At 38.4% G+C, this 19,948-nt stretch overlaps 4 protein-coding genes across 5 annotated transcripts; 3 read left to right on the top strand and 1 right to left on the bottom strand.

Annotated features, from left to right (window-relative positions):
- Positions 1 to 4,979: 4,979 nt before the first annotated feature.
- LOC117637859 (serine/threonine-protein kinase Nek2) lies at positions 4,980 to 9,702 on the top strand. Of its 2 annotated transcripts, none has more exons than XM_034372898.1 (15): positions 4,980 to 5,320; positions 5,921 to 6,057; positions 6,135 to 6,201; positions 6,333 to 6,398; positions 6,509 to 6,555; positions 6,669 to 6,714; positions 6,833 to 6,913; positions 7,000 to 7,042; positions 7,158 to 7,207; positions 7,290 to 7,371; positions 7,507 to 7,556; positions 7,690 to 7,763; positions 7,995 to 8,046; positions 8,290 to 8,751; positions 8,869 to 9,702. In XM_034372898.1, the coding sequence occupies exons 2-15, from the start codon at positions 5,972 to 5,974 to the stop codon at positions 9,505 to 9,507; spliced, it is 1,845 nt and encodes a 614-aa protein (XP_034228789.1). In that variant the 5' UTR covers positions 4,980 to 5,320; positions 5,921 to 5,971; the 3' UTR covers positions 9,508 to 9,702. The 2 variants fall into 2 exon arrangements, with proteins under 2 accessions (XP_034228789.1, XP_034228790.1); XM_034372899.1 differs by lacking the exon at positions 4,980 to 5,320 and adding an exon at positions 5,333 to 5,464.
- Positions 9,703 to 9,880: 178 nt separating this feature from the next.
- LOC117637671 lies at positions 9,881 to 11,361 on the top strand. The gene is made up of 2 exons (XM_034372631.1): positions 9,881 to 10,184; positions 10,271 to 11,361. The coding sequence occupies exons 1-2, from the start codon at positions 9,915 to 9,917 to the stop codon at positions 11,243 to 11,245; spliced, it is 1,245 nt and encodes a 414-aa protein (XP_034228522.1). The 5' UTR covers positions 9,881 to 9,914; the 3' UTR covers positions 11,246 to 11,361.
- A 1,716-nt stretch (positions 11,362 to 13,077) lies between these two features.
- LOC117637037 (VAN3-binding protein) lies at positions 13,078 to 16,642 on the top strand. The gene is made up of 6 exons (XM_034371787.1): positions 13,078 to 13,524; positions 13,621 to 13,746; positions 14,713 to 15,148; positions 15,608 to 15,850; positions 15,955 to 16,062; positions 16,233 to 16,642. Exons 1-6 carry the CDS (start codon positions 13,153 to 13,155, stop codon positions 16,439 to 16,441), a joined length of 1,494 nt encoding a protein of 497 aa, XP_034227678.1. The 5' UTR covers positions 13,078 to 13,152; the 3' UTR covers positions 16,442 to 16,642.
- A 455-nt stretch (positions 16,643 to 17,097) lies between these two features.
- On the bottom strand, positions 17,098 to 18,803 carry LOC117637038 (protein LIFEGUARD 2). Its single transcript, XM_034371788.1, has 4 exons — positions 18,358 to 18,803; positions 18,143 to 18,256; positions 17,656 to 17,813; positions 17,098 to 17,528 (listed from the first exon to the last, which is right to left on the bottom strand). The coding sequence occupies exons 1-4, from the start codon at positions 18,611 to 18,613 to the stop codon at positions 17,322 to 17,324; spliced, it is 735 nt and encodes a 244-aa protein (XP_034227679.1). The 5' UTR covers positions 18,614 to 18,803; the 3' UTR covers positions 17,098 to 17,321.
- Between the last annotated feature and the right edge of the window lie 1,145 nt (positions 18,804 to 19,948).

Genomic DNA, 19,948 nt, shown 5'->3' with positions numbered 1-19,948 from the left:
CGCCACTGCATGCACTAATAAAAAAAAGTATAATTAAATTATTTTGTTTTGTAAAAAACACACACACAACACTCTCCAAATGTTGAATTTCTGACAAATTAAATTATATAATAACTATGTTATATATTCTAGTGGTATACACCCTTTTTATTGAATCTCACTCATTTATTTATGTCATGTAATAAAATATGAAATATATATATATGTATGTATGTATAGCCGTTGACATTTCGACCGCCCAATCCAACTGGTCGTAGAGGAACTTATTTATGCATGCGCACTGGTTGTTCATCACGTTTTTGCATGCCATTATATATTTGGCATCAAGATTCAAATTTATATATCTAAAGGGGTTTCTAATTATAATTACTAATCATGTTTAACACATGTGTATGTCTGGTCTTAATCCTGAAAGTTCGGAGTCATTCTCAACATATATTTATTTGCAACAGACTAAATGCAGAGTCCAGATTATAAAACATAGATCATGCACATTACCTAAAACAAGAAATTATAAACATTTTCGCGCGGGAAATGTGCCTAGTTATTTATTGAATAAATTTATGCAACAAAGTTGTTAAGGCATGTCAATAATCTTAAATATGTGATAAGTGAGATATGTATAAATACTGAAGATAGAATATTTTTGTTTGTTTTTGAGAACCTCGACGGAACTAGAGGAAAACTAGAAAATTTATAAATAATGCTAAATGTGCTAATTAAATTTCTAGAGTTGACATTTTGCTGACGAGTTCAATTGTTAAGTAGTATTTTTTTTTCTTTTCAAACTCTATTTGTCATTGCTGGGTATCGAATCCAAGATCCCACTTCCATAAAATAATTTGTGTTTAATTTGCTTGATCAGAAAGCTTCTGCTCAGAAAAACCCTGCTCAAGTTACAACCTTCCTGGACAAAAACCTCACCCATGGCCTCCATGGAAACTTCTATAATCCTTCCTTAATTAATTGGTTTTTTATAATTTCTTTCGCTTTCAATATGCATAATTGTCAACTACAGTCTGCTGCATAGGTCTTTTTCTAATTCCAATTTAGGTGCTAACTACAAGTTTAGGTTAATTTTCATTGCATGCGCACCTTATGATTATATTAATTATTTTTATTAACTTTCTGCTCTTGTTGCTTCAATTTAATAATAGTTTTTTTTATCTCACTTAACGTTAATCATGCCATGCTGAAGTAATTTATGGTTTTGGTGATGAATATTAAATCCTAATATTTATATTGGTGCAATGAACAATCATGCCAAATATCCATGATTTCAGTAAAGTGACACAATAAGTGAAGGCAAATTAATACTCAATTACCATATGGACATATATGGATTAGGTACCAGTTAATGCGAACTAATTAAGCACCAAAGTAATACTTGTTGTTTGTTCCATAGTGCATGTTTGCCTCCAAGGAGGCAAAAAAAAAACAAAAACAAAAACAAAAACAAAAAAAAAAAAAAATCCAGAATGCCATTCCCTCTCTTAAAAGCTTGACTTGCTAGAATATCCATATGTATTGTAGTGATAAGGTTGAGTGGTTTGAAGAACCACCTGATGTTATTTCTGATTTACTTGTTGTGGATGCTTGTACTCGAGTTAGGTATTAAGCCCCTCTATATTTTTTTTGATCAATAAAGTTCTCCTCGTGCCATCGAGGTTCTTAGAAAGAAAAAAAAAAAGCTTGCTTGCTTTGGGTTTTTGTGGTAGCTAGCTAGGTTTTCTTTTTCTACTTTGTGGCTCTGGTGTATTTTGCTTTACAAAACCAAAATCAATATAAATATGCAGATCAACCGCCATAACTGATAGGATTATATCAGTACAATTCCAAGGTTTAACTGGTGTAAAAAAGTTTTGAGTTGTGACCAAATTAAAAATAACTTGAGGGGTTCCATATATAATATATTATATATATGCAAGCTATATATAGCTAAGCCCTTGATTGGTTGATTGAAATGTGTAGGTATGGGGCAGCTGTCTTAGCAACAATGGTAGTTCATGCAAATTTTCTCCTTTTCAAAAAGCAACAGTTTGCTCCTGTCCAATGCAGATTGACAAAAGATAGCGTATACAGAAAAATTGAAGTTCATGTCCCCAGCTGATGAGTTAAATAAAGTGCTACATTGTGATGAATCCTATTCATCTAATAAACCAACTCTTTCCTTATTTGTTGAGTAATAATCCCAGCTATAAGACTTACTAATATTTCATTAGGATCACTCATTTTGCTTTGACGAATGCAGGAATATACTTTGGCTTCATTTGATCTTTATCTGCATTATTGATTGACTTCAATCAGAATTTGTGGCATCACCATAAATGAGAGTTTCCAATAAAAGAAAAGAGAGCATGATAATGTCTTTAGAGGGAGCAGAATTGGTGGCTGCAGATATCTAAAATATTTTCAACCTGAATTATGGTACAAATCCTGCTGTTCTGCAGACTCTGCAGACACAGGCACTGTTTCCACAAACCACTATGCTATATAATTGAGGAGCAACAGGACATGTGAAACATGACCCCCCCCCACCATTCAAATGTGGGACCACTGTTTCTTTGCACCACAATTGTCTATTGAGTTAAAGATATTCTGGTTGGTATGTGGTTGTTGAGATCATTGCATATGCATGTTGCAAAGAGCATTGTATTTGTGCCTTACATTGAACCCTTTGTCTTAGTTTGTTTTAGCCAGGTATGTGGGAACAAAGGGGATAGGCCCCCCAACAACCCCAGAGAATATATATTAACTTGGTGGGGTAACCCCATTTCAAATGCTTGGGGTGGAAGACTTGCTGCCAATATTGCCTTACCCAAAGTTATAGAAAGCAAAGAGCAAGCAGAGTCTACAGTCCACTGGCAAAAGTTGACTAGGAAATGGTTCCAATGCTGTCCTTAATTTCTTCAACTTCATGGAGATCACAAAACAGAAGAAGAGTGAAAGTAGAAAGCTCTGTTAGATGAGAAAAAAACAAATTAATGTCTGTTCATGAATGTTAGGTTGTCCACTCCCAGAATATACCTTTAAAAAATGGACTTATATTCTGAAGAAGATGGGTTTCCTTTCCTTTGTTGTTCTCCCTCTAGTGATTTTGTATTCTATTAGTTATCAAATAGTTATTCTTATATTATGAGCATCTCTTCCTCCATGCATTTTCCTTGCAAAACACCTAAGGCCTTATCAGAGATTCTCTTTTCAGCTATATTAGGCCCATCCGCATATCTTGCTGCTTTTTTGAAAAGTGCATATTTCTTGATCCAATTACATTTTCTATAAAGAAAATAAAGTAATGGATATATACCATATGTGAGTATAAAGCACATAAACTATATAGACATAATCTAGAATATATTTAATTTTTCATTCATCAGGACGTCCGAACGTTATTATATATATATCTCATGAAATAAATGAGCAAGAGCATGAGCTGAATGTTACAATGTTATAATCCCCTTGAAATATTATAATCCCCTTGACATATCATGGAGGCAGACAAAAGATAATGTGCAAGATCGGATCAAGAAGAATCCTACAGAATAAAGGAACGAAAGATATATGCAAGAAAAACGATGCGATCGATAAACAAATTTTTATAGTAGCAAAGTTAAAGTGAAAGAAACTACCACTCTGCTGCTTATCTCTTGTCATTCTCCAAACTCCACTCTCCATGCTTTTTGAAGTTGAAATTAATTTTTTTTCCAGGGAAACACACACCCTTTGTGACTTGTTGTGCGTGAGATTCAGGCTAGCTACGCTAACCCACCATACTTGTGACTGTTAGAGCATCCTAAGCGACATATAGTGTGCACAAAATGTGGGGCGGGTGGTCCAGATTCGGAGATATGCTAATGGATCTCTGTGGACAGAGGCGTTGATTCTATTATAAGCACCCCCTTAACCTCTACTTTTAGAGCCATTTCGTATATCTGTGCAACATTTGAAGATTGACCCTACCTTAAAAACTTATTGCTGCACTGCACGGCAACCTTCTCAAAAGCATCATGGATTAGACAGAGATGGGTCTCCAAAATCCAATTGAAAGTCTCCATCCATGCCTGATATTGGTCTATACTATATGGTGTGGCTCTTGCAAGTTGGCCTTGTAAAGTGCATGCGCTCAGACATGATGAGTGACTGTTTCTGTCTGGTCTAAATAAACAAGAAGAAACAAATCAAACAGAACAAAAACAAAGTTTCTTATCTTCCAATGAAGCCTCTTTGGCCCATTTGATTATTCACATGTATATGTTTGTATTGATCTTGATACATGTCAATAAAATAAAGATTTGGGGTTAGTGGAGAGTTGTTAAATGGGCATCTTCATGTGGGGGAAGTAGTTGGAATGTTCAATAAATGGGCTTTCGGCACAGGCCTAGACATTTGAGTAGGCATCTCCATAGCAACAATTGCTCAAGTAAAAATGTATTGAGAGGTTGGTGGTGACATTTCCAAACCACCTTATATATAAGTTTAAGGCAAAATGTCACTTCTGATGTTTATAATTTGTGGGGTTTTTTATTTTTGTCTTTATCATTTCAATTATGGCAATTTGACATATGTAGTTTGATATTCCTCACAGTTCAGGGATACATTCAAATTCTCGTCAGATTTAATGACGGAGTAAGCACGTGTCACTGACATAGAGAGGTGTTTTTGACGGAATTGAAAGGAATTTGACAAAATTTATAACGTGTTCTTGAATTGTGAGAGATTTAAAACTAGATGGATAAAATTGACAAATTAAAACTAAGGGACCATAATGAGGCCCACTCACCAACTCCAGTTTCCAAAAAAGCCCACCAAGTCCCGTAAGCTCTGTAATTTGAAACACAAAAGCCCAAGCAGCAAAAAGGCACACCAAGCATGCCTCCGCCAAATTTGAAATTCAGAAAAAAGCGTAAAGAAAAAGGCAGGAAAGTCCGTTTCTGTTATGGGTCAAAAGAGGGAAGTCTGTTTGAACGACAGGGATGGAGACTGAAGTACGTATGAGTATGAATTGATGAAAGCGTAGAGAAGTGGAGCCCTTTTTGGCTCTTTCCCAATTTCAATTCTTTCCTCGCCCGTGCAGTGTGGTCCCCTCTGGATTTTCAGTCCTTCTCAAGAATCTTTTCCAATCCAAAAACAAACTCTCTCTCTCTCTGTCTCTCTGCAAATTTTGAACTTGAATTCTTCTTAGCTTGCTTTCTTTTTAATTCTTTTGCCGCTCACCCTCTCACTCTCTCTGATGGATGGATAATATTAGGAAATTAAGAAATTAGGAGAAGTAGGTGAAGAGCTTTTATCAGAATTTCCTAATTTTGCCCTCATATTTTAAGTAAGTATATTACTCTTTCTAATGTTTTAAAGGTTTTGTTTTTTGTTTTTATAACTAGTTTAAGTTTTAAACCAAGAAAGAACAAGCTGGAGTTGACTTGTTCTTCGATTTCCTTGGAGCTGTTTTGCTTGTTCTTGATTCTTGGTACATTTTTTATTATATTTCCTGTTGTTCTTGCTCTTACTTTCTGCTACAATTTCTGATATGCATTCATTCTCTTTGTTGGTTTTATCTCCCTTACTTCCCGTAAATTCATTCACATGTTCATATTGGATACTGAGTGTTCGGATTTAGATTTACTTGAAAATATATTTGAATTTAGTTCAATCCTTAATTAAGCTCAATGGGTTGATTTGGTTGGGTTTACCATGTATTAATTCCTTATTTAAACTCACTGGGTTGATTTGGTTGGATTCACTACTTTATTGATCAAATTCTGCTTCTTGATTTTTACTAATTACTCTCCCTAGGACCTCATACTTGTTGGTACATGTGTTTCCTTTCTGAGGCTTGTGATAAAGGTTGAGTCTTGTATGGGTTTTTTTGAGCATGTGTTTGTGACATCCTTCATGAGCTGTATGGTTTTTGAATTCTTTCTAGGAGTAAAAGTCTTTCACAAACACTGAAGAGGGAGAGTGATACAAGTGTAAGATGGAGCAGTACGAAGTTCTAGAGCAGATTGGGAAAGGTTCTTTTGGTTCTGCTCTTCTCGTGAGGCATAAGCATGAAAAGAAGAAGTGAGTCCCTTTCAATTTTAATATTCATTTGAGTCTGAGAGATAAAGCTGATTATTCATTCATACATACATGCATAGGTATGTCTTGAAGAAGATCCGTCTTGCTCGTCAAACTGATAGAACCCGCAGATCCGCTCACCAGGAGGTCAGGGTTTTTTTTTTCTTTTATGGGTTTAAAACTAAATCCGTGAGCACATGCTAAGAGTAGAGTAATACTTGAATGGTGGATGTACCAATTTGGGTTTTAAATAGCTGTCTTGGTTCGTTGTGATGCAGATGGAGCTTATTTCCACGGTACAAAATCCATTTATTGTGGAATACAAAGATTCATGGGTTGAACGGGTTAGTATGTCATGATAACTTTTGTTTCTAATGCCCTTAGAGTTACTAGGAATTCATGTTCTTTATAATTCTTTAGTTCTGCAATTGATGCTTCAATGCTTTCGTTTCAGGGTTGCTTTGTGTGCATTGTTATAGGGTATTGTGAAGGAGGAGACATGTGAGTTTTGCTTCTTGGTCAAATCCCTTCATAACGAGTGTAGGAATTATTTGAATTTTCCTTGTTTCTGCTGCTTTTCTGATCATTTCATGTCAATGCCTGTTGCTGTACAGGGCAGAAGCTGTAAAAAAGGCCCATGGTGTTCATTTTCCAGAAGAGGTTCTTATTTTTGCAGCAAACTTTCCACTTGGTTTTATAAAATCTCACAATTGTGTGCTAGATATTTAATCAAACTGTGATAAATTATGTTTCTTAATTGAAAATTGGAAATGCACAGAAACTTTGTACATGGTTAGTTCAACTCTTGATGGCCCTTGATTACTTGCATGCCAACCATATTCTTCACCGTGATGTAAAGGTCAGTGGAAAGTTGAGGGAGAGATTTGTTTAGAGCTACATGTTTGAAATTGCCGAATTTGTTCTAACTGTGTTCCTTTGCTTCAGTGTTCAAATATATTTTTGACAAAAGATCAAGACATACGTCTAGGTAAGTTATTGTTCTTTTTGCATCCTTGATGCTGATTGGCATTCCAAGTTCGTTTTCACATTCTTCAGTAAGTCGTTGGAAATTGTCTCTTATGGTTACATGATAATACATGCAGGTGATTTTGGTCTCGCCAAAATGTTAACTTCTGACGATCTAGCTTCATCTGTAAGTGGTTCATCTGATAAAGGCAATCTTAAATTTTACACACTGGCTTATGCATGACCAAGATGTTCTGCTCCGTTTACAGGTTGTGGGAACTCCGAGTTATATGTGCCCTGAGCTTCTCGCTGATATACCGTATGGTTCTAAGTCAGATATTTGGTCTTTAGGTAAGTTTTCCCTTTCATTCGTATCTCCTTGACTTAATCAGCATGTTCATCTCCCCCCTCTCTGCCTGCCCGTCCTTTTTTGTTGTTTTTTTGGCTTTTAAGTCACATACACATTAAATGCAATGCTTATTCCAGGGTGCTGTATATATGAAATGGCTGCTCACAGGCCTGCATTTAAAGCCTTTGTAAGTTTGCGGATTTTCATTTAGTATGAATTATGTATTACCTCTTTGCCCCATTTCTGCATTTAACAACAATCATAAGGCTTGAGGAGTTGACTTTTTCCTAGATAACTTATAAAATTTGTTCTGACTACAGGATATACAATCTCTGATTAACAAAATAAACAAGTCAATAGTGGCTCCGCTTCCAACATTGTACTCTGGTGCATTGTGAGTTTATTTCTCTCTTCATGTGTCTCCCGTCTCAAGTGTTTTTGGTGATTGTAACTTCATATATGTAGTTTGGAGTTTGGACGTGCCAGTGGAAATTTAGTGGATTTTTATTTATTTATTTCTTTAAAATATGATAAATTAATGGAAGGTGCTTCTGCTACCCAAATATTTGTATGTACGCAATGAAAGGTGTTTCCCTGATATGTTCTCTGTTTTCTTCCTTTGCAGTCGAGGTCTTATTAAAAGCATGCTGCGGAAGAACCCAGAACTTAGACCAAGTGTAGGTTCTATTTATCTATTTTTTTTACTACACTTTCTTTTATCAATGCCTGCGTGTATTACCAGGTCATTGATGATTAAGTCTGAATATGTGTCTGACTCCATGTAAGCCACATAAATTTATGTTTGTTGAGTTACACGGACTTGTGTACAACTACAAATTGTTTTGGTGCTGCTGCATGTTGATAGAAATAAATATTCGATTTCTGTGCATTTGTTCACAAACTTATCCATGTTTTGTCAGGCTGCAGAGGTGCTTGGTCATCCCCATCTTCGACCTTATGTGCTTAAGATTCATCAAAAATTGAATAGTCCTCGACGGAATACTTTCCCAGTTGACTGGTCTCAGTCCAGTTATATAACGAAAACAAGATTCATGGAGCCAGAAGCTATTCCTGCCCATACTTTCAGAGAGAAAAGGTGTTCATACAGCAATGACAGGACCTTAAATCCTAGTATTTCTGGAACTGAACAAGACTCCCCATGTTCTAGCCTGGGGGCGCAGGAATTTCCAAGTTGTTTAAATCATAAGTTCACTGAAGTATCTATTGGAAGTGCCCATGAAGATTATGGTATCAAAAAGTCAGTGGCGATGAAGTTCACCGTTGTTAATACTCCAAGATCGACACCAGCAAAAGTTTCTGCTAATCCTAGGAGACAGATTACGCAGTCGAAAATTTCTCACGTCAGCTCAAAACGTGATTCAGTAAGTTCATACTAAAGTGGCTAACAATTCAGTGAGATTATTTATTACTTTTGACAATTTTGTGGGGAAGAATTGTGTAGGTTGCTGATTAATTGACCCTTATTCTTATGATTGCAGCTTCCGGTGTCACATTCTCCAGCCAGAAAATCTTCCCAGTCAACACGAAGAGCTTCTCTTCCATTCTCAACTAGAGCTGCGGCTGTGCAAACTCCATATAGACCCCATGTAGGTCCCTTGGGAAGCTTGGAGTCCCCAGATGTTTCTGTGAATGCCCCACGAATTGATAAGATGGCTGAATTCCCCTTAGCCTCTTCTGAAGACCCACTCATTCCTGTCCATAGAACTTCATCAACATCAGCACAATGCTCTTTTACTACTACCCCAGGCAGCATCAACCGCTCCATCACAAAGGACAAGTGCATGGTCCAAGTTGTTGACAGAACCGTTGCCAAGTCCAGTTTGATTGATGTCAGCAATGGAGCTGCTCGAAATGGCAGCGAGTCCTCTGATCAAAATCCTGCCACTGGTGTTTCGAGCCATTCATCTTCCGAGTCACGACAGCAGCGGTTTGACACCTCATCATTCCAGCAACGCGCAGAGGCATTGGAAGGGTTGCTCGAGTTCAGTGCACGTCTTCTACAACAGGAAAGGTTCGAAGAGCTTGGAGTGCTGTTGAAGCCATTCGGACCTGAGAAGGTTTCTCCCAGGGAAACTGCCATTTGGTTGACCAAGAGCTTCAAAGAGACTGCAACCTAGTCTCAAAATCTCACACTATGATTGCTTTAACTTGTATATTCTGTCTTTGATTTCTGGAATTCGAAAACATAAAGAGTAGCTGGTTAAACCTTCATGCTGAAGGTGGCATCGAAAGAGTTTAAAGTGAGTGGAATTGTAAAATATAAACTAAAACGGTTTTGAATGGTTTTTGGTTGACTTTTGTTGGTTCTTTTTCTTCTTTTCTTCACCTATTTTTCAAGCTCTCTGATTTTTCATCACTCATCGCTCATAAATAATTAACCCTAAAATGATCTTATTATATATTAATTATAGCAAATTTTTTTAATAATAAATATAAAACAATGTGAGGTCATTTTGGATTGGGCCGCATTCTGCATCATCTTGCATTAAATTCGAACGAGTTCGAGAAAACGAACAGAACAGACATGGAAGAAGCGGAAGTTCTACAACTCTACGAGCTCAGCTACCCGGATCTCGTACTTGTGTCGTCCAACAATGTATCATTGTCGGCGGCGGAAGAGCTTGACAAGTTGCAGTCAACGAGCAAAGCCATAATGGAAGCCCTAGGGCCTGTGGGCCCAGGCCTGCTATCGATCACAGGCGTCCCCAACGCCCCCGCTCTCCGTCGTGACCTCCTCCCTCTCGCTCGCAAGCTCGCCCTTCTGAACCCAAACCATCGTAAAACTATCCTCAAGGTACTAAATTTCCCACCAAAAAAGGAAAAGTACAAATCTTTCTAGATTTTGTTTTTGCCCAAGTAATTAATTATGTGTTTGTTTAGGATCACAAATTGGGGAGCGATGTGCCTTTGAAAAACCCTGAGAGAAATGTGTCATCTTTCGCAATGCAAATCAAATATTCACATGATTTTGATGAAACCCAATTGAATTCAGAGCATGGATCAACGGTTGAGTTTGAGAATCTTGGAAATGAGTTTAGAGAGTTAGGGTTTTGCATGATGGAGCTTGGGCTCCAGCTTGCTCGAGTATGTGACAGAGCCATTGGTGGCAATGAGCTTGAGCAGAGCTTATTGGAATCTTGCACTGCCAAAGCTCGCCTCATTCACTACCATTCCCCAGTTGATAAAACCATTCTTGTAAAAGAAGCTATGAGCACAAAGAGAACATCAAAAAGACCCTTAAATTCTAGCGGGAAACAGATTGGTGATGAACACAAACAACTTTCAGGGATTGGTTCCGATAATCTGTGGCAGCAATGGCATTATGATTATGGGATTTTCACTGTCTTAACAGCTCCAATGTTTCTGTTGCCTAATTCTGCACAAGAAGCAACAGAGGAAAGAGATGAAGAATGCCCCTATCCAAATGGGCATACTTATTTGCAAATATTTGATCCCATCAAGAATAATGTGTTCATGGTGAAGGCCTCTCATGAGAGTTTTATAGTTCAGGTTGGGGAGTCAGCTGATATCGTATCACGAGGAAAGCTTCGAGCCACCCTGCACTCTGTTGCTAGGCCTTCCAAGTTTGAAAACTTGAGCAGAGAGACTTTTGTTGTGTTCTTGCAGCCTGCATGGAACAAAACTTTCTCCATAACGGAGTATCCCAAGAACTTGGGGATGTCGACGGAGATCAAAGAAGTCGATGAGCCGGAACAAAGTAGGCTCACTGAAGAAATACAGAAGATTGTACCACCTCTGGCTTTGCGTTTGAAGGATGGGATGACATTTGCAGATTTCTCACGCGAAACCACCAAGCAATATTATGGTGGCACTGGTTTGCAGTCTAATATATAAAAGTGTTCCTTTGATTTGTATAATACTAATTGCTAATTTCACTTTGATCAAACAGATTCATTTGTAATTGGTTCACGTAAACTTTTGTCTTCTTCATATCATCCTGATTTTATTTATTGTGTTCTTCTTCATACCATTCTCTTAACTTGTTACAAGTAAAAAGTGGAAATAAATTGAAACTACACCCTGCAATTCTCCATAAGATGTTCAGCCGCGCGTGATAAGTTTCGGGTTGTTCTAGTTTTGCACTAATCAATTTGTGTTACTGGTTTCGTGGTAAAGGAAACAGAACCTGCAAACTCTGGCTGCAGAAACAGTTTGATAGAATAGTTTCAACTTTCAACCGGGCAAAGGTGGTCCCTATTACCGGGGCATGTTCTCAATGACTGTTAAAAAGGCTTTATATCTTCTTAACTAAAAATAAAAATTGAAGCTTTTGTTCTGGTCTCCATGTAAATTAAGCTTCAACCACAGTATTCTATTGAGAGACGTACTCAAAGTCTTCCCTTATTGAAGGATATCAATTAGCATCTCTAATTTCCCCAAAACAAGGGTACAAAGCACATTTGAACAATGGAATTATAACACAAAACACAATTTGGCAAATATGATTCATGGAATTATGAGGGAAAATGAGGCAAAAGGAATAAAGGGTGTTCCTATAGTCAACAGTCATTGGCTAAGAAACGAAAAAAGCCTTACAGGTGAAAAAGAAAGCTGCTTCTCTTCTTTCGATCCTTTGTTAGTCAGATTTTTATGAAAAGGGTGTTATTTATACCAAGAAAGAGCCAAAGTTGTAGATGATGACGTGCGCAGGCACGCGCATTTTAGCCTAGGTCCCCCTCCAGTGCGCAGCTTTGTGTCTCTCAAAACAGCAAGATTAAAAATGGTTCCATTTAAAAATTTGTCTTGACCTCCAAACATGTCGGCCTTGGACGTTGCCAAGACCTTAGCTTAAGAAACACAATCACTTGGGTCACCCCCACCCAAGGAGACTAGCCCTTCTGACATCTCATTCATTTTTACATGCCTCTGTCACCATTGAAGCTGCAATGAGAGTGAGATACTTTGAAATATTTTTGTAGGTAAATGGATTATTTTTAAAGAAGAAAGAGTTACAACGAAGATCTAAGGCGGATTCAAAAAGAAGAGACTTTGAATTATGTTGTTAATCAATGTTTAGGAAATCTGGCTGAAGTCCAAAAGGAAGAAAACATAATTTTTTTAATTATTTTTTATTTTTAAGTACAAGCGAAAGCTTAAATTAGAGGGAAGGAAAATTTCTCACACACACAATTATAATGTTATTGGACTAGACCACATTGGCAGGAAGAAAACAGAGTTGGTATGTTGAAAAATGGTGTTCATCACTTTCGTATGTGTTTTGGTGTGTGTGTGAAGACTCAAGAGTGAAGTGGTTTAATAACTTTCCTATCATTTTTATCCTTTAGCAAACAAAAGCTCTTTTGAAGAAAGATGATTAGTCACATGATCAAAGTAGGTCCACACAGTAGAAGGGGGGGCTAAAAGCATCCGTGAAACCTCTTTTTGTACAAGTATAATGCTTACAAAATTGCTATTTATGCACTAATCTTTCACACCATCATAAGTTCCAAATAAAGCTAACATAAAATACTCATCTTTCCAGGTGGCACCACAAAAAGTACTTTACCACATCCAATTTGACCAAAGACCATCTCTAATAAATCCCATCTTTTGCTCACTCACAGTAATAAGCACATAGATTTATTGATCATTAATTACCAAATAGGCATACACATTTTCCTTGTGTGTGTATATATCTATGTCCATATTTTGATCCCAAAACCCACAAACCCTTTACCAAATTCAAAACCCACCCCTCTCTCTCTCTCTCTCTCTCTCTCTCTCGACAATATTTCACTTTCATGGAAGAGAAACTGCCAATGCTAAGCACTCGCCGGACTGAGCAGAACCCAATCAACCTTGACCACCTGCCCAAAAGCCCAAGAGCTCCAATGGAGTTTCTGTCAAGGTCTTGGAGTGCCTCTGCTCTTGAAGTCTCCAAAGCTCTGTCTCATCCCACTCCTCCTCTGCCTCCTTCGTGCATGGCTTCTTCCAAGTCTTCTTCAAACAGCTCTTCTTCGTGCAACACCACAACCACCACTTCCACTATACCTGAAGACATTGCTGGAGAGTCAGAGGAGCTGCCAGTTCTCTCTGGCCATCAGTTTTACTTTGCTTCCTCTGTAACTTCTCAGCTTGTGCTTGATCGCATTATGTCTCAGTCCATGAGAGAGGTGTGCTTGTGTTTCTTTCATATTTGTTCAAGTTTCTTTCTTGTTTTTATTTACTTTTTGGCTTAAAGTTCTTCTGGGTTTTTGTGGGTTTCGCAGGAAGTGTCTCCATTAACATCAGGCAGGCTCTCACACAGCAGTGGACCTTTGAACCCTGGTGGGTCTCTAACAGAGACAGATAGCCCTCCAGTTTCTCCCTCTGATGAATACGACGACGTCGTTAAGGTGGTCTTCTTCTTCCTCTCTGTTTCTTCAGAGTCTTAGCCTTATTTTAATGGTATTTTGTTTAAATTTCCACATTTCTTGTCCAAGAAGGAAAACAAACAAGGAGACCAATGTGACGATGCCCCTCAGCTGTCTCTGTTTTCCTGTGTCACCCACACACCATCTGATGATACATCTCTGTCCTTTTACTCAGTAATCTTTGTGTTATTTTATTGCATTAATGTTTTATAGGCACAGAAAAACGCAGGAGATGCTTTTCTCTTTTTTTTCTTTTCTCTCCTTTTAAGATAGAAGAAACTTTTATTATTTCCTTAAAAATCTGTTTCGGATGTCTTATCAACCCAGCCTTATTTTCTTCAAGTCAAAATAACTTAACCAAAAGAGAAAATGAATTAAAAAAGAAAAGGGTAGGGACAAAACATGGATGCCAGTTAGCTTGGCACCAGTTTAGGCTCTGCCTAGAGCTCAGACATCAAGAATCAAGATGAGCTGACAGCAGCTGAGCATCAAATTGGGTCTCTTGAAATGAAAAGAAGGGTGGAGTGTAAAATAGACCAAACCAGAGATATGCTTAAGTTGGTAACTTCAGCTCTTGCCTTGTCTTGTTTCTCTGCACCTTTGCTTGTTTTGGTAATTTGCTGCTTGTAAGCAACCGGGCACTGATTCTAAGCTTGCAGAGCTCATCACTACATCCGAACTAACCTCACCGTTCAGCCCAAAACACCAAAAAACTAAAACAAATAGAGCATGATATTTGATCTGCCAAGTTCGTGGTGCTTTTGAATGATCAACTCCTTCTCAAATTCATGGATTCTTTTTATGGAAAAATTTCTCCTAACATGTCATGTTGTCACAACTCAATTTGTACCATTAATCAGGTAGAATTTTCTTTAAATTATAACATAAGTTTTGTAAATACCCTTTTTTTTCGCTTGATCATGATGGAGTTGTGTTTGTGAAACGCAGTACTTTCGAACCCACAACAGCATCCACAACCTATTCAACGGCAGCCGCAGCGGTGCCGGAAATGCCAACAATACCCCTGCTGCTGGAGGGGCCAAGACGGTGGGGAGGTGGCTGAAAGAAAGAAAAGAGAAGAAAAAGGAGGAGACAAGAGTCCACAATGCACAGGTCCACGCAGCTGTTTCAGTTGCCGCGGTGGCTGCTGCTGTGGCCACCATTGCTGCAGCCACAGCGGCTTCTTCAGCGTCAAGAAAGAACGAACAAGCAGCCAAGACAGACATGGCTGTGGCATCTGCTGCCACGCTTGTAGCTGCTCAATGTGCTGAGGCTGCAGAAGCCATGGGAGCTGAGCATGACCATCTCACTTCTGTGGTCAGCTCTGCTGTTAATGTTCGCTCTCACGACGACATTACCACTCTCACAGCTGCCGCTGCCACAGGTACCAATTCTTGCTAGCTAAATTACTAGACAAAATCTTGCCCAAATTTTACTAAAGATTCTACATTTTTAGACCACATTACCAAACTAAGCGATGTGTTAATTAGCAACTAGTCATAATAATTGATGTACCGTATCAACATAGTATAGTCTGAAAATATGATGCCTCTAATATTATTCAAATTTACAAACGTGAGTAGACAGACAATCTGTCCGACTCATTGCACGCAAGTTTGAATCTCCTTCCTGTGATTTGTATTAATTTAGTCTAGTTTAGACTACTGCTTGTATAAAATAAAATCACTCAAATTTTGTGACATACCCTTTTTAATGAATGATTCTTATATTCTTTCTAAGGTTGTAATAAAATTGAAAACCATTTAATTTTTCTTGACCACCCAATATTTAATTAGACTTCAATAATGCTACTTAAAATGAAATCTGTGTCCTGTGATTGCAGCTTTAAGAGGGGCAGCGACCCTAAAGGCAAGGGCAATGAAGGAGGTGTGGAACATAGCAGCAGTGATACCAGTGGAAAAGGGAATGGGAATCGGAGTCTGCGGAAAAGCTAATAATGGTGAACGCAATGGCAGCTTTAGTGATGAGCTCGTTGTCCCTTCTCCTCTAGACACTACCTTTCTTGGGGTCTGTAACCAAGACCTCCTTGCTAGGGGCACTGAGCTCCTCAAACGCACACGAAAAGGTCAAACTCTCAACCATAACTTAACTTGACCCTCAAAACAAAAAACCCAAATTCTAGTACCCAAATTCGATATATATTGACCTATATGGTTTGCACATTTGCAGGCGATCTGCACTGGAAAATAGTATCTGTTTATATTCACCGAACAGGCCAGGTGATGCTAAAAATGAAGAGCAAACACGTAGCAGGAACTTTCACCAAGAAGAAAAAGAGTAAGCCTATTTTACTACTTGGCACACTTTGTGACAGCTAGGGGTGGGGTGGGGATAATTTCAGGTTAACTGACCGAATCGTCTGACTCGATCCAACCCAACTCGTGACACCCCTAGTGACAACATTTTGACTAAGATTTATAACATAAACTTTTCTATTGGGTGAGCAGATGTTGTGCTGGAGGTCTGCAGGAACATGACTGCATGGCCAGGAAGACACTTGTTCGACGATGGAGAGCAGCGTCGTTACTTTGGGCTGAAAACAGAGGCACGAGGGGTCGTAGAGTTCGAGTGTAAGAACCAGAGAGAGCATGACGTGTGGACGCATGGAGTTTCAAGGCTGCTGTCTATTGTCGCCGAGAGGAAGAACAGGCATTAATTAGGGCCTCTGGTTTATGTTCCAAAGCAGGCATTTAATCTTCTGTTCGTATAAATAGGGAGATGCAGTAGGAGGCGCATGTTAAAGGTCCTGTGCAAAAGCACTGCACTTTTGAATTCAATTCAAAGGAAGTGACCTGCTTTATGGAAATATATGTTATAGTTAGACTGTATTGTGCAACAATAATATTTTATAATTTCTTTATATGACGGTAATATTCTATAATTTTTTCAACAATAATTTTCTACAATTTCTCCACACATGATACTCTACAATTTCTCCATACAACGGTAGTAGTCTATAATTTCTCCAATTTTTGAGAGTTTAGCGCCTCAAACTAGCGCCCCTCCTACTCAGCCTACACTCTTGACCAACCCACTTGGGTTAAAAGTGTTGTTGATCCCCAAATAGAAGACGAGGGAGGAACAAAAAGAAGAAAAGAAAAGGAAAATAGACTCTAAACTAGTTGCCATGGTTTCTGAAAAGCAACAATGTTAAAGCAAGGTGACAAAACATAGGCTTCTGTTCAACTTAAAAGTATACACCCCAAAGATCTCAAGTGCATTGGTCTGAAAATCCAAAGCAGAGCAATCCATCAATGTCAAAAAGGGAGCTACACTAGACATTCACCTTTGACATTGGACTTGGCCAAAATCTAAAAGCAACATTGATTGGATTTGAATAAACAGGTAATCTGGTTCAATGGAAATAATGAACCAATCAATACTCCCAGGCACAAAAAATCTTCCATGAAAATCAACTATTCATCAGTGTAAAATGATAAAGAGTTTAGTTATTTTAAGACATTCACAATTACTCGTAAACCATAACGACATCAATGATAATTACATGGGGGAACAGACATTATGCAGCCAAGTTCTCAACTATCAGCAGCTCTGAAAACAGTGAGCAGAGCGAGGAAAAGGTTGATGATATCCAGATACAAGGACACCGCAGCCCAAATATACTCGTCATAAGAGTAGCGTTTAATCAGATTGTCGGTGTCATACACAATGTAGCCACAAAATATGATCGAAGCCAAGCACCCATATATCATCACAGAGATCTTACCAAGCGGGAAGAAAACCTGCAACCAGATATGAAGAACAAAAGGAACCCAACAGTTAAAAAAATTAAAAAATTACCCAAATACAATAAAGGCACATTGAATTCACATGAGCATGAAGGTTCAATCAAACAAGCATGACATATACCTGAATCAAAGCAAAGACAATTAGGACCAGTATAGCTCCAGACAAAAAGGGTCCCAGGAAGTTGAAATCGTGGCCTCTCTTTGCAGCCCAAAATGTGTATAAGGTGAGACCAAGCACAACCACAGCCGTCAGAATCACAGACTCCAAAATGACCTTCCCTGTTTACACAGTTGAACAAATTACAGAAAATTCACAATGTTGTTAGCCAATTGGATTAAACTCCATAAACTATTGGTCCCATCCCATTCAACCAGCTATCCCCAAAAAATTATGTTCTAAGTATTTATTGAATTAAATCATCCGAATAAATATTTCCGGGCCTAGACTAGTGGTTGTTTAATTTTCTTTTGGGGTTTAAGCATTACAAAAAACATATATTTCCTGAAGTTCAAACATCAAAATTAAATGTTTCTCATAATCAATTACTAGAATGCAGCGAAATATAAACCAAACCCAATCACCGAAGAAAAAAATTATGAGCACTGACCGCTAGTAAACGCACAAGTCAAGCCGACTATAAAGGCAAGAGAGATGGTGAAAACTCCAAGCAGAAGGTAATTGACCGGGTGCTTCTGGTGGTAATAGTACAACGGGCACAGCACTGCCGCCAAATAACAAATCAAAACCCTAAATTTCACAATGAATTCACACACCAAAAAAAGAAAGAAAAAGGAATCAACTTTACTGAAACACAAAGCATACCGATGAAGGGCAATATGATGAGGACGATGTAGAGGGCAAGGCCGGCACTGGTGCTGACAAAGAAATGAGCGACGGGACGGTACGAAACGACGGTGGCGGCGACGGCGATGGTGACGAGCAATTGGATGGCTATGATCGAGTAGATTTTGCGAATGAAGGACCAACGGAGCTCGGGGCTCTCAAGCATCATCGGGTAGAGCGGACTCGGTCCTACTCCGGCCTCCACGTCAGTCTTCCGGTACGCTTGGTTCCACATCTTGCTATGAACTTGAAATCCTTAGCGACCTCTCCTGTTTGTTTCTCGGGATTCTTTACATAAAAGTGAGGGAAAGTGAGGAGTTTTGGATGCGAAGAGTGGAAAGGAGGGGCGTGGGGTGTAAATAAGTCGAAATGCCAGCGGGGTTTAGGAGGTTACAACTTACAAGGGGTGCCGTTTAGAGACTTCCGGATAAATCTCGTACACGTGTGGGAATTCGCGGTTGAGTTTGGTAGTGACACGTGGCGACGTGGAGGTTCTGGATGTGTCTCGCTTGTACCTTTGTGGCGAAGGAAGTTGGTAGTTGCTTGTGGGTGATATGAAAGTGGGAATATGTGAGAAATCTTGATCAGCATATACGTCGTAAATGGCCCAATTGCCCCACTATTTTATTATTCGAATTATTATGTGCCTTTCCCAGCTAGAAACTTTTTTTTGGTTCCCTTCTCATCAATTCTTTAGATCTCTTTGCTTTAAATTTCCTATTAAAAAAATTATAAATTATAATGTGAGTTTTAATGTTAAAATAATTATGTGGGGGTGAACTTGGATAATTGCTGGCAAATGTTGGTTAAGCAAATTGGCCAAGAAAACGTACATGCTCAATTGCACTCGAGTTCGATCTCCCGTTGGGTAGAGTTGTTTACTATATCCCTTTGACAGAGAAAAAAAAAGAGGCTTGGATGGTTGTTGGGCTCAAATAGAAAAGCTAAACAAGAGCAGTTGTGGGTTGGGCATTAACCTCAAGGCCCATCAATGCTTTCTCCACTATTTTGAGTTTTAAAAAAATTCTTATAAAAGAAATATTTTCTTTAATTACTTATCTGACTACTTTTTTTTACTTGTTCTCAATATCTTCTGTGCAGATTATTTGATAGTTCTTTTATTGTGGAAATATAAATATATAAATATATATATATATGAAACAATAACACCACTTGAGACGGGACTAAACTATAAAGCACATACGACCAAAACAAAAAACAAAAAAAAAAACTATAAAACACAGCCTGTCACGCAAGGCACACAAGCTGACAAGAGCAGTATTAAAATCCTTGGCCTGTTAGGCCCCTTTAGATTGGGACTGCTCGAAATAGTAGTTTAACTTGTCCTAGTAGGCCCACTTTTGATCGGACCTCTGCTGGCTGCCATTGAAACTTGGTCTGGTTAAATGGACCTATTTATTAAAAGAGTTGCATTTTCTTGTGTTCCTAAACCTCCTCTTCCTCCTCTTCCTTTCAGGAGTTGCGTGTCAGGAAATGATATTATTTTGCTATTCTCATTCAATCACTTTCATTTTCCTTTTCTTTTGCCTTCTTGTTATTTTGTCAAATT

The sequence above is a fragment of the Prunus dulcis genome, chromosome 8 (assembly GCF_902201215.1).
Source record: "Prunus dulcis chromosome 8, ALMONDv2, whole genome shotgun sequence".
NCBI lineage: Eukaryota > Viridiplantae > Streptophyta > Magnoliopsida > Rosales > Rosaceae > Prunus > Prunus dulcis.
The sequence above is the reverse complement of the archived record's forward strand: the minus strand, read 5'-3'. Positions and strand labels throughout refer to the sequence as shown.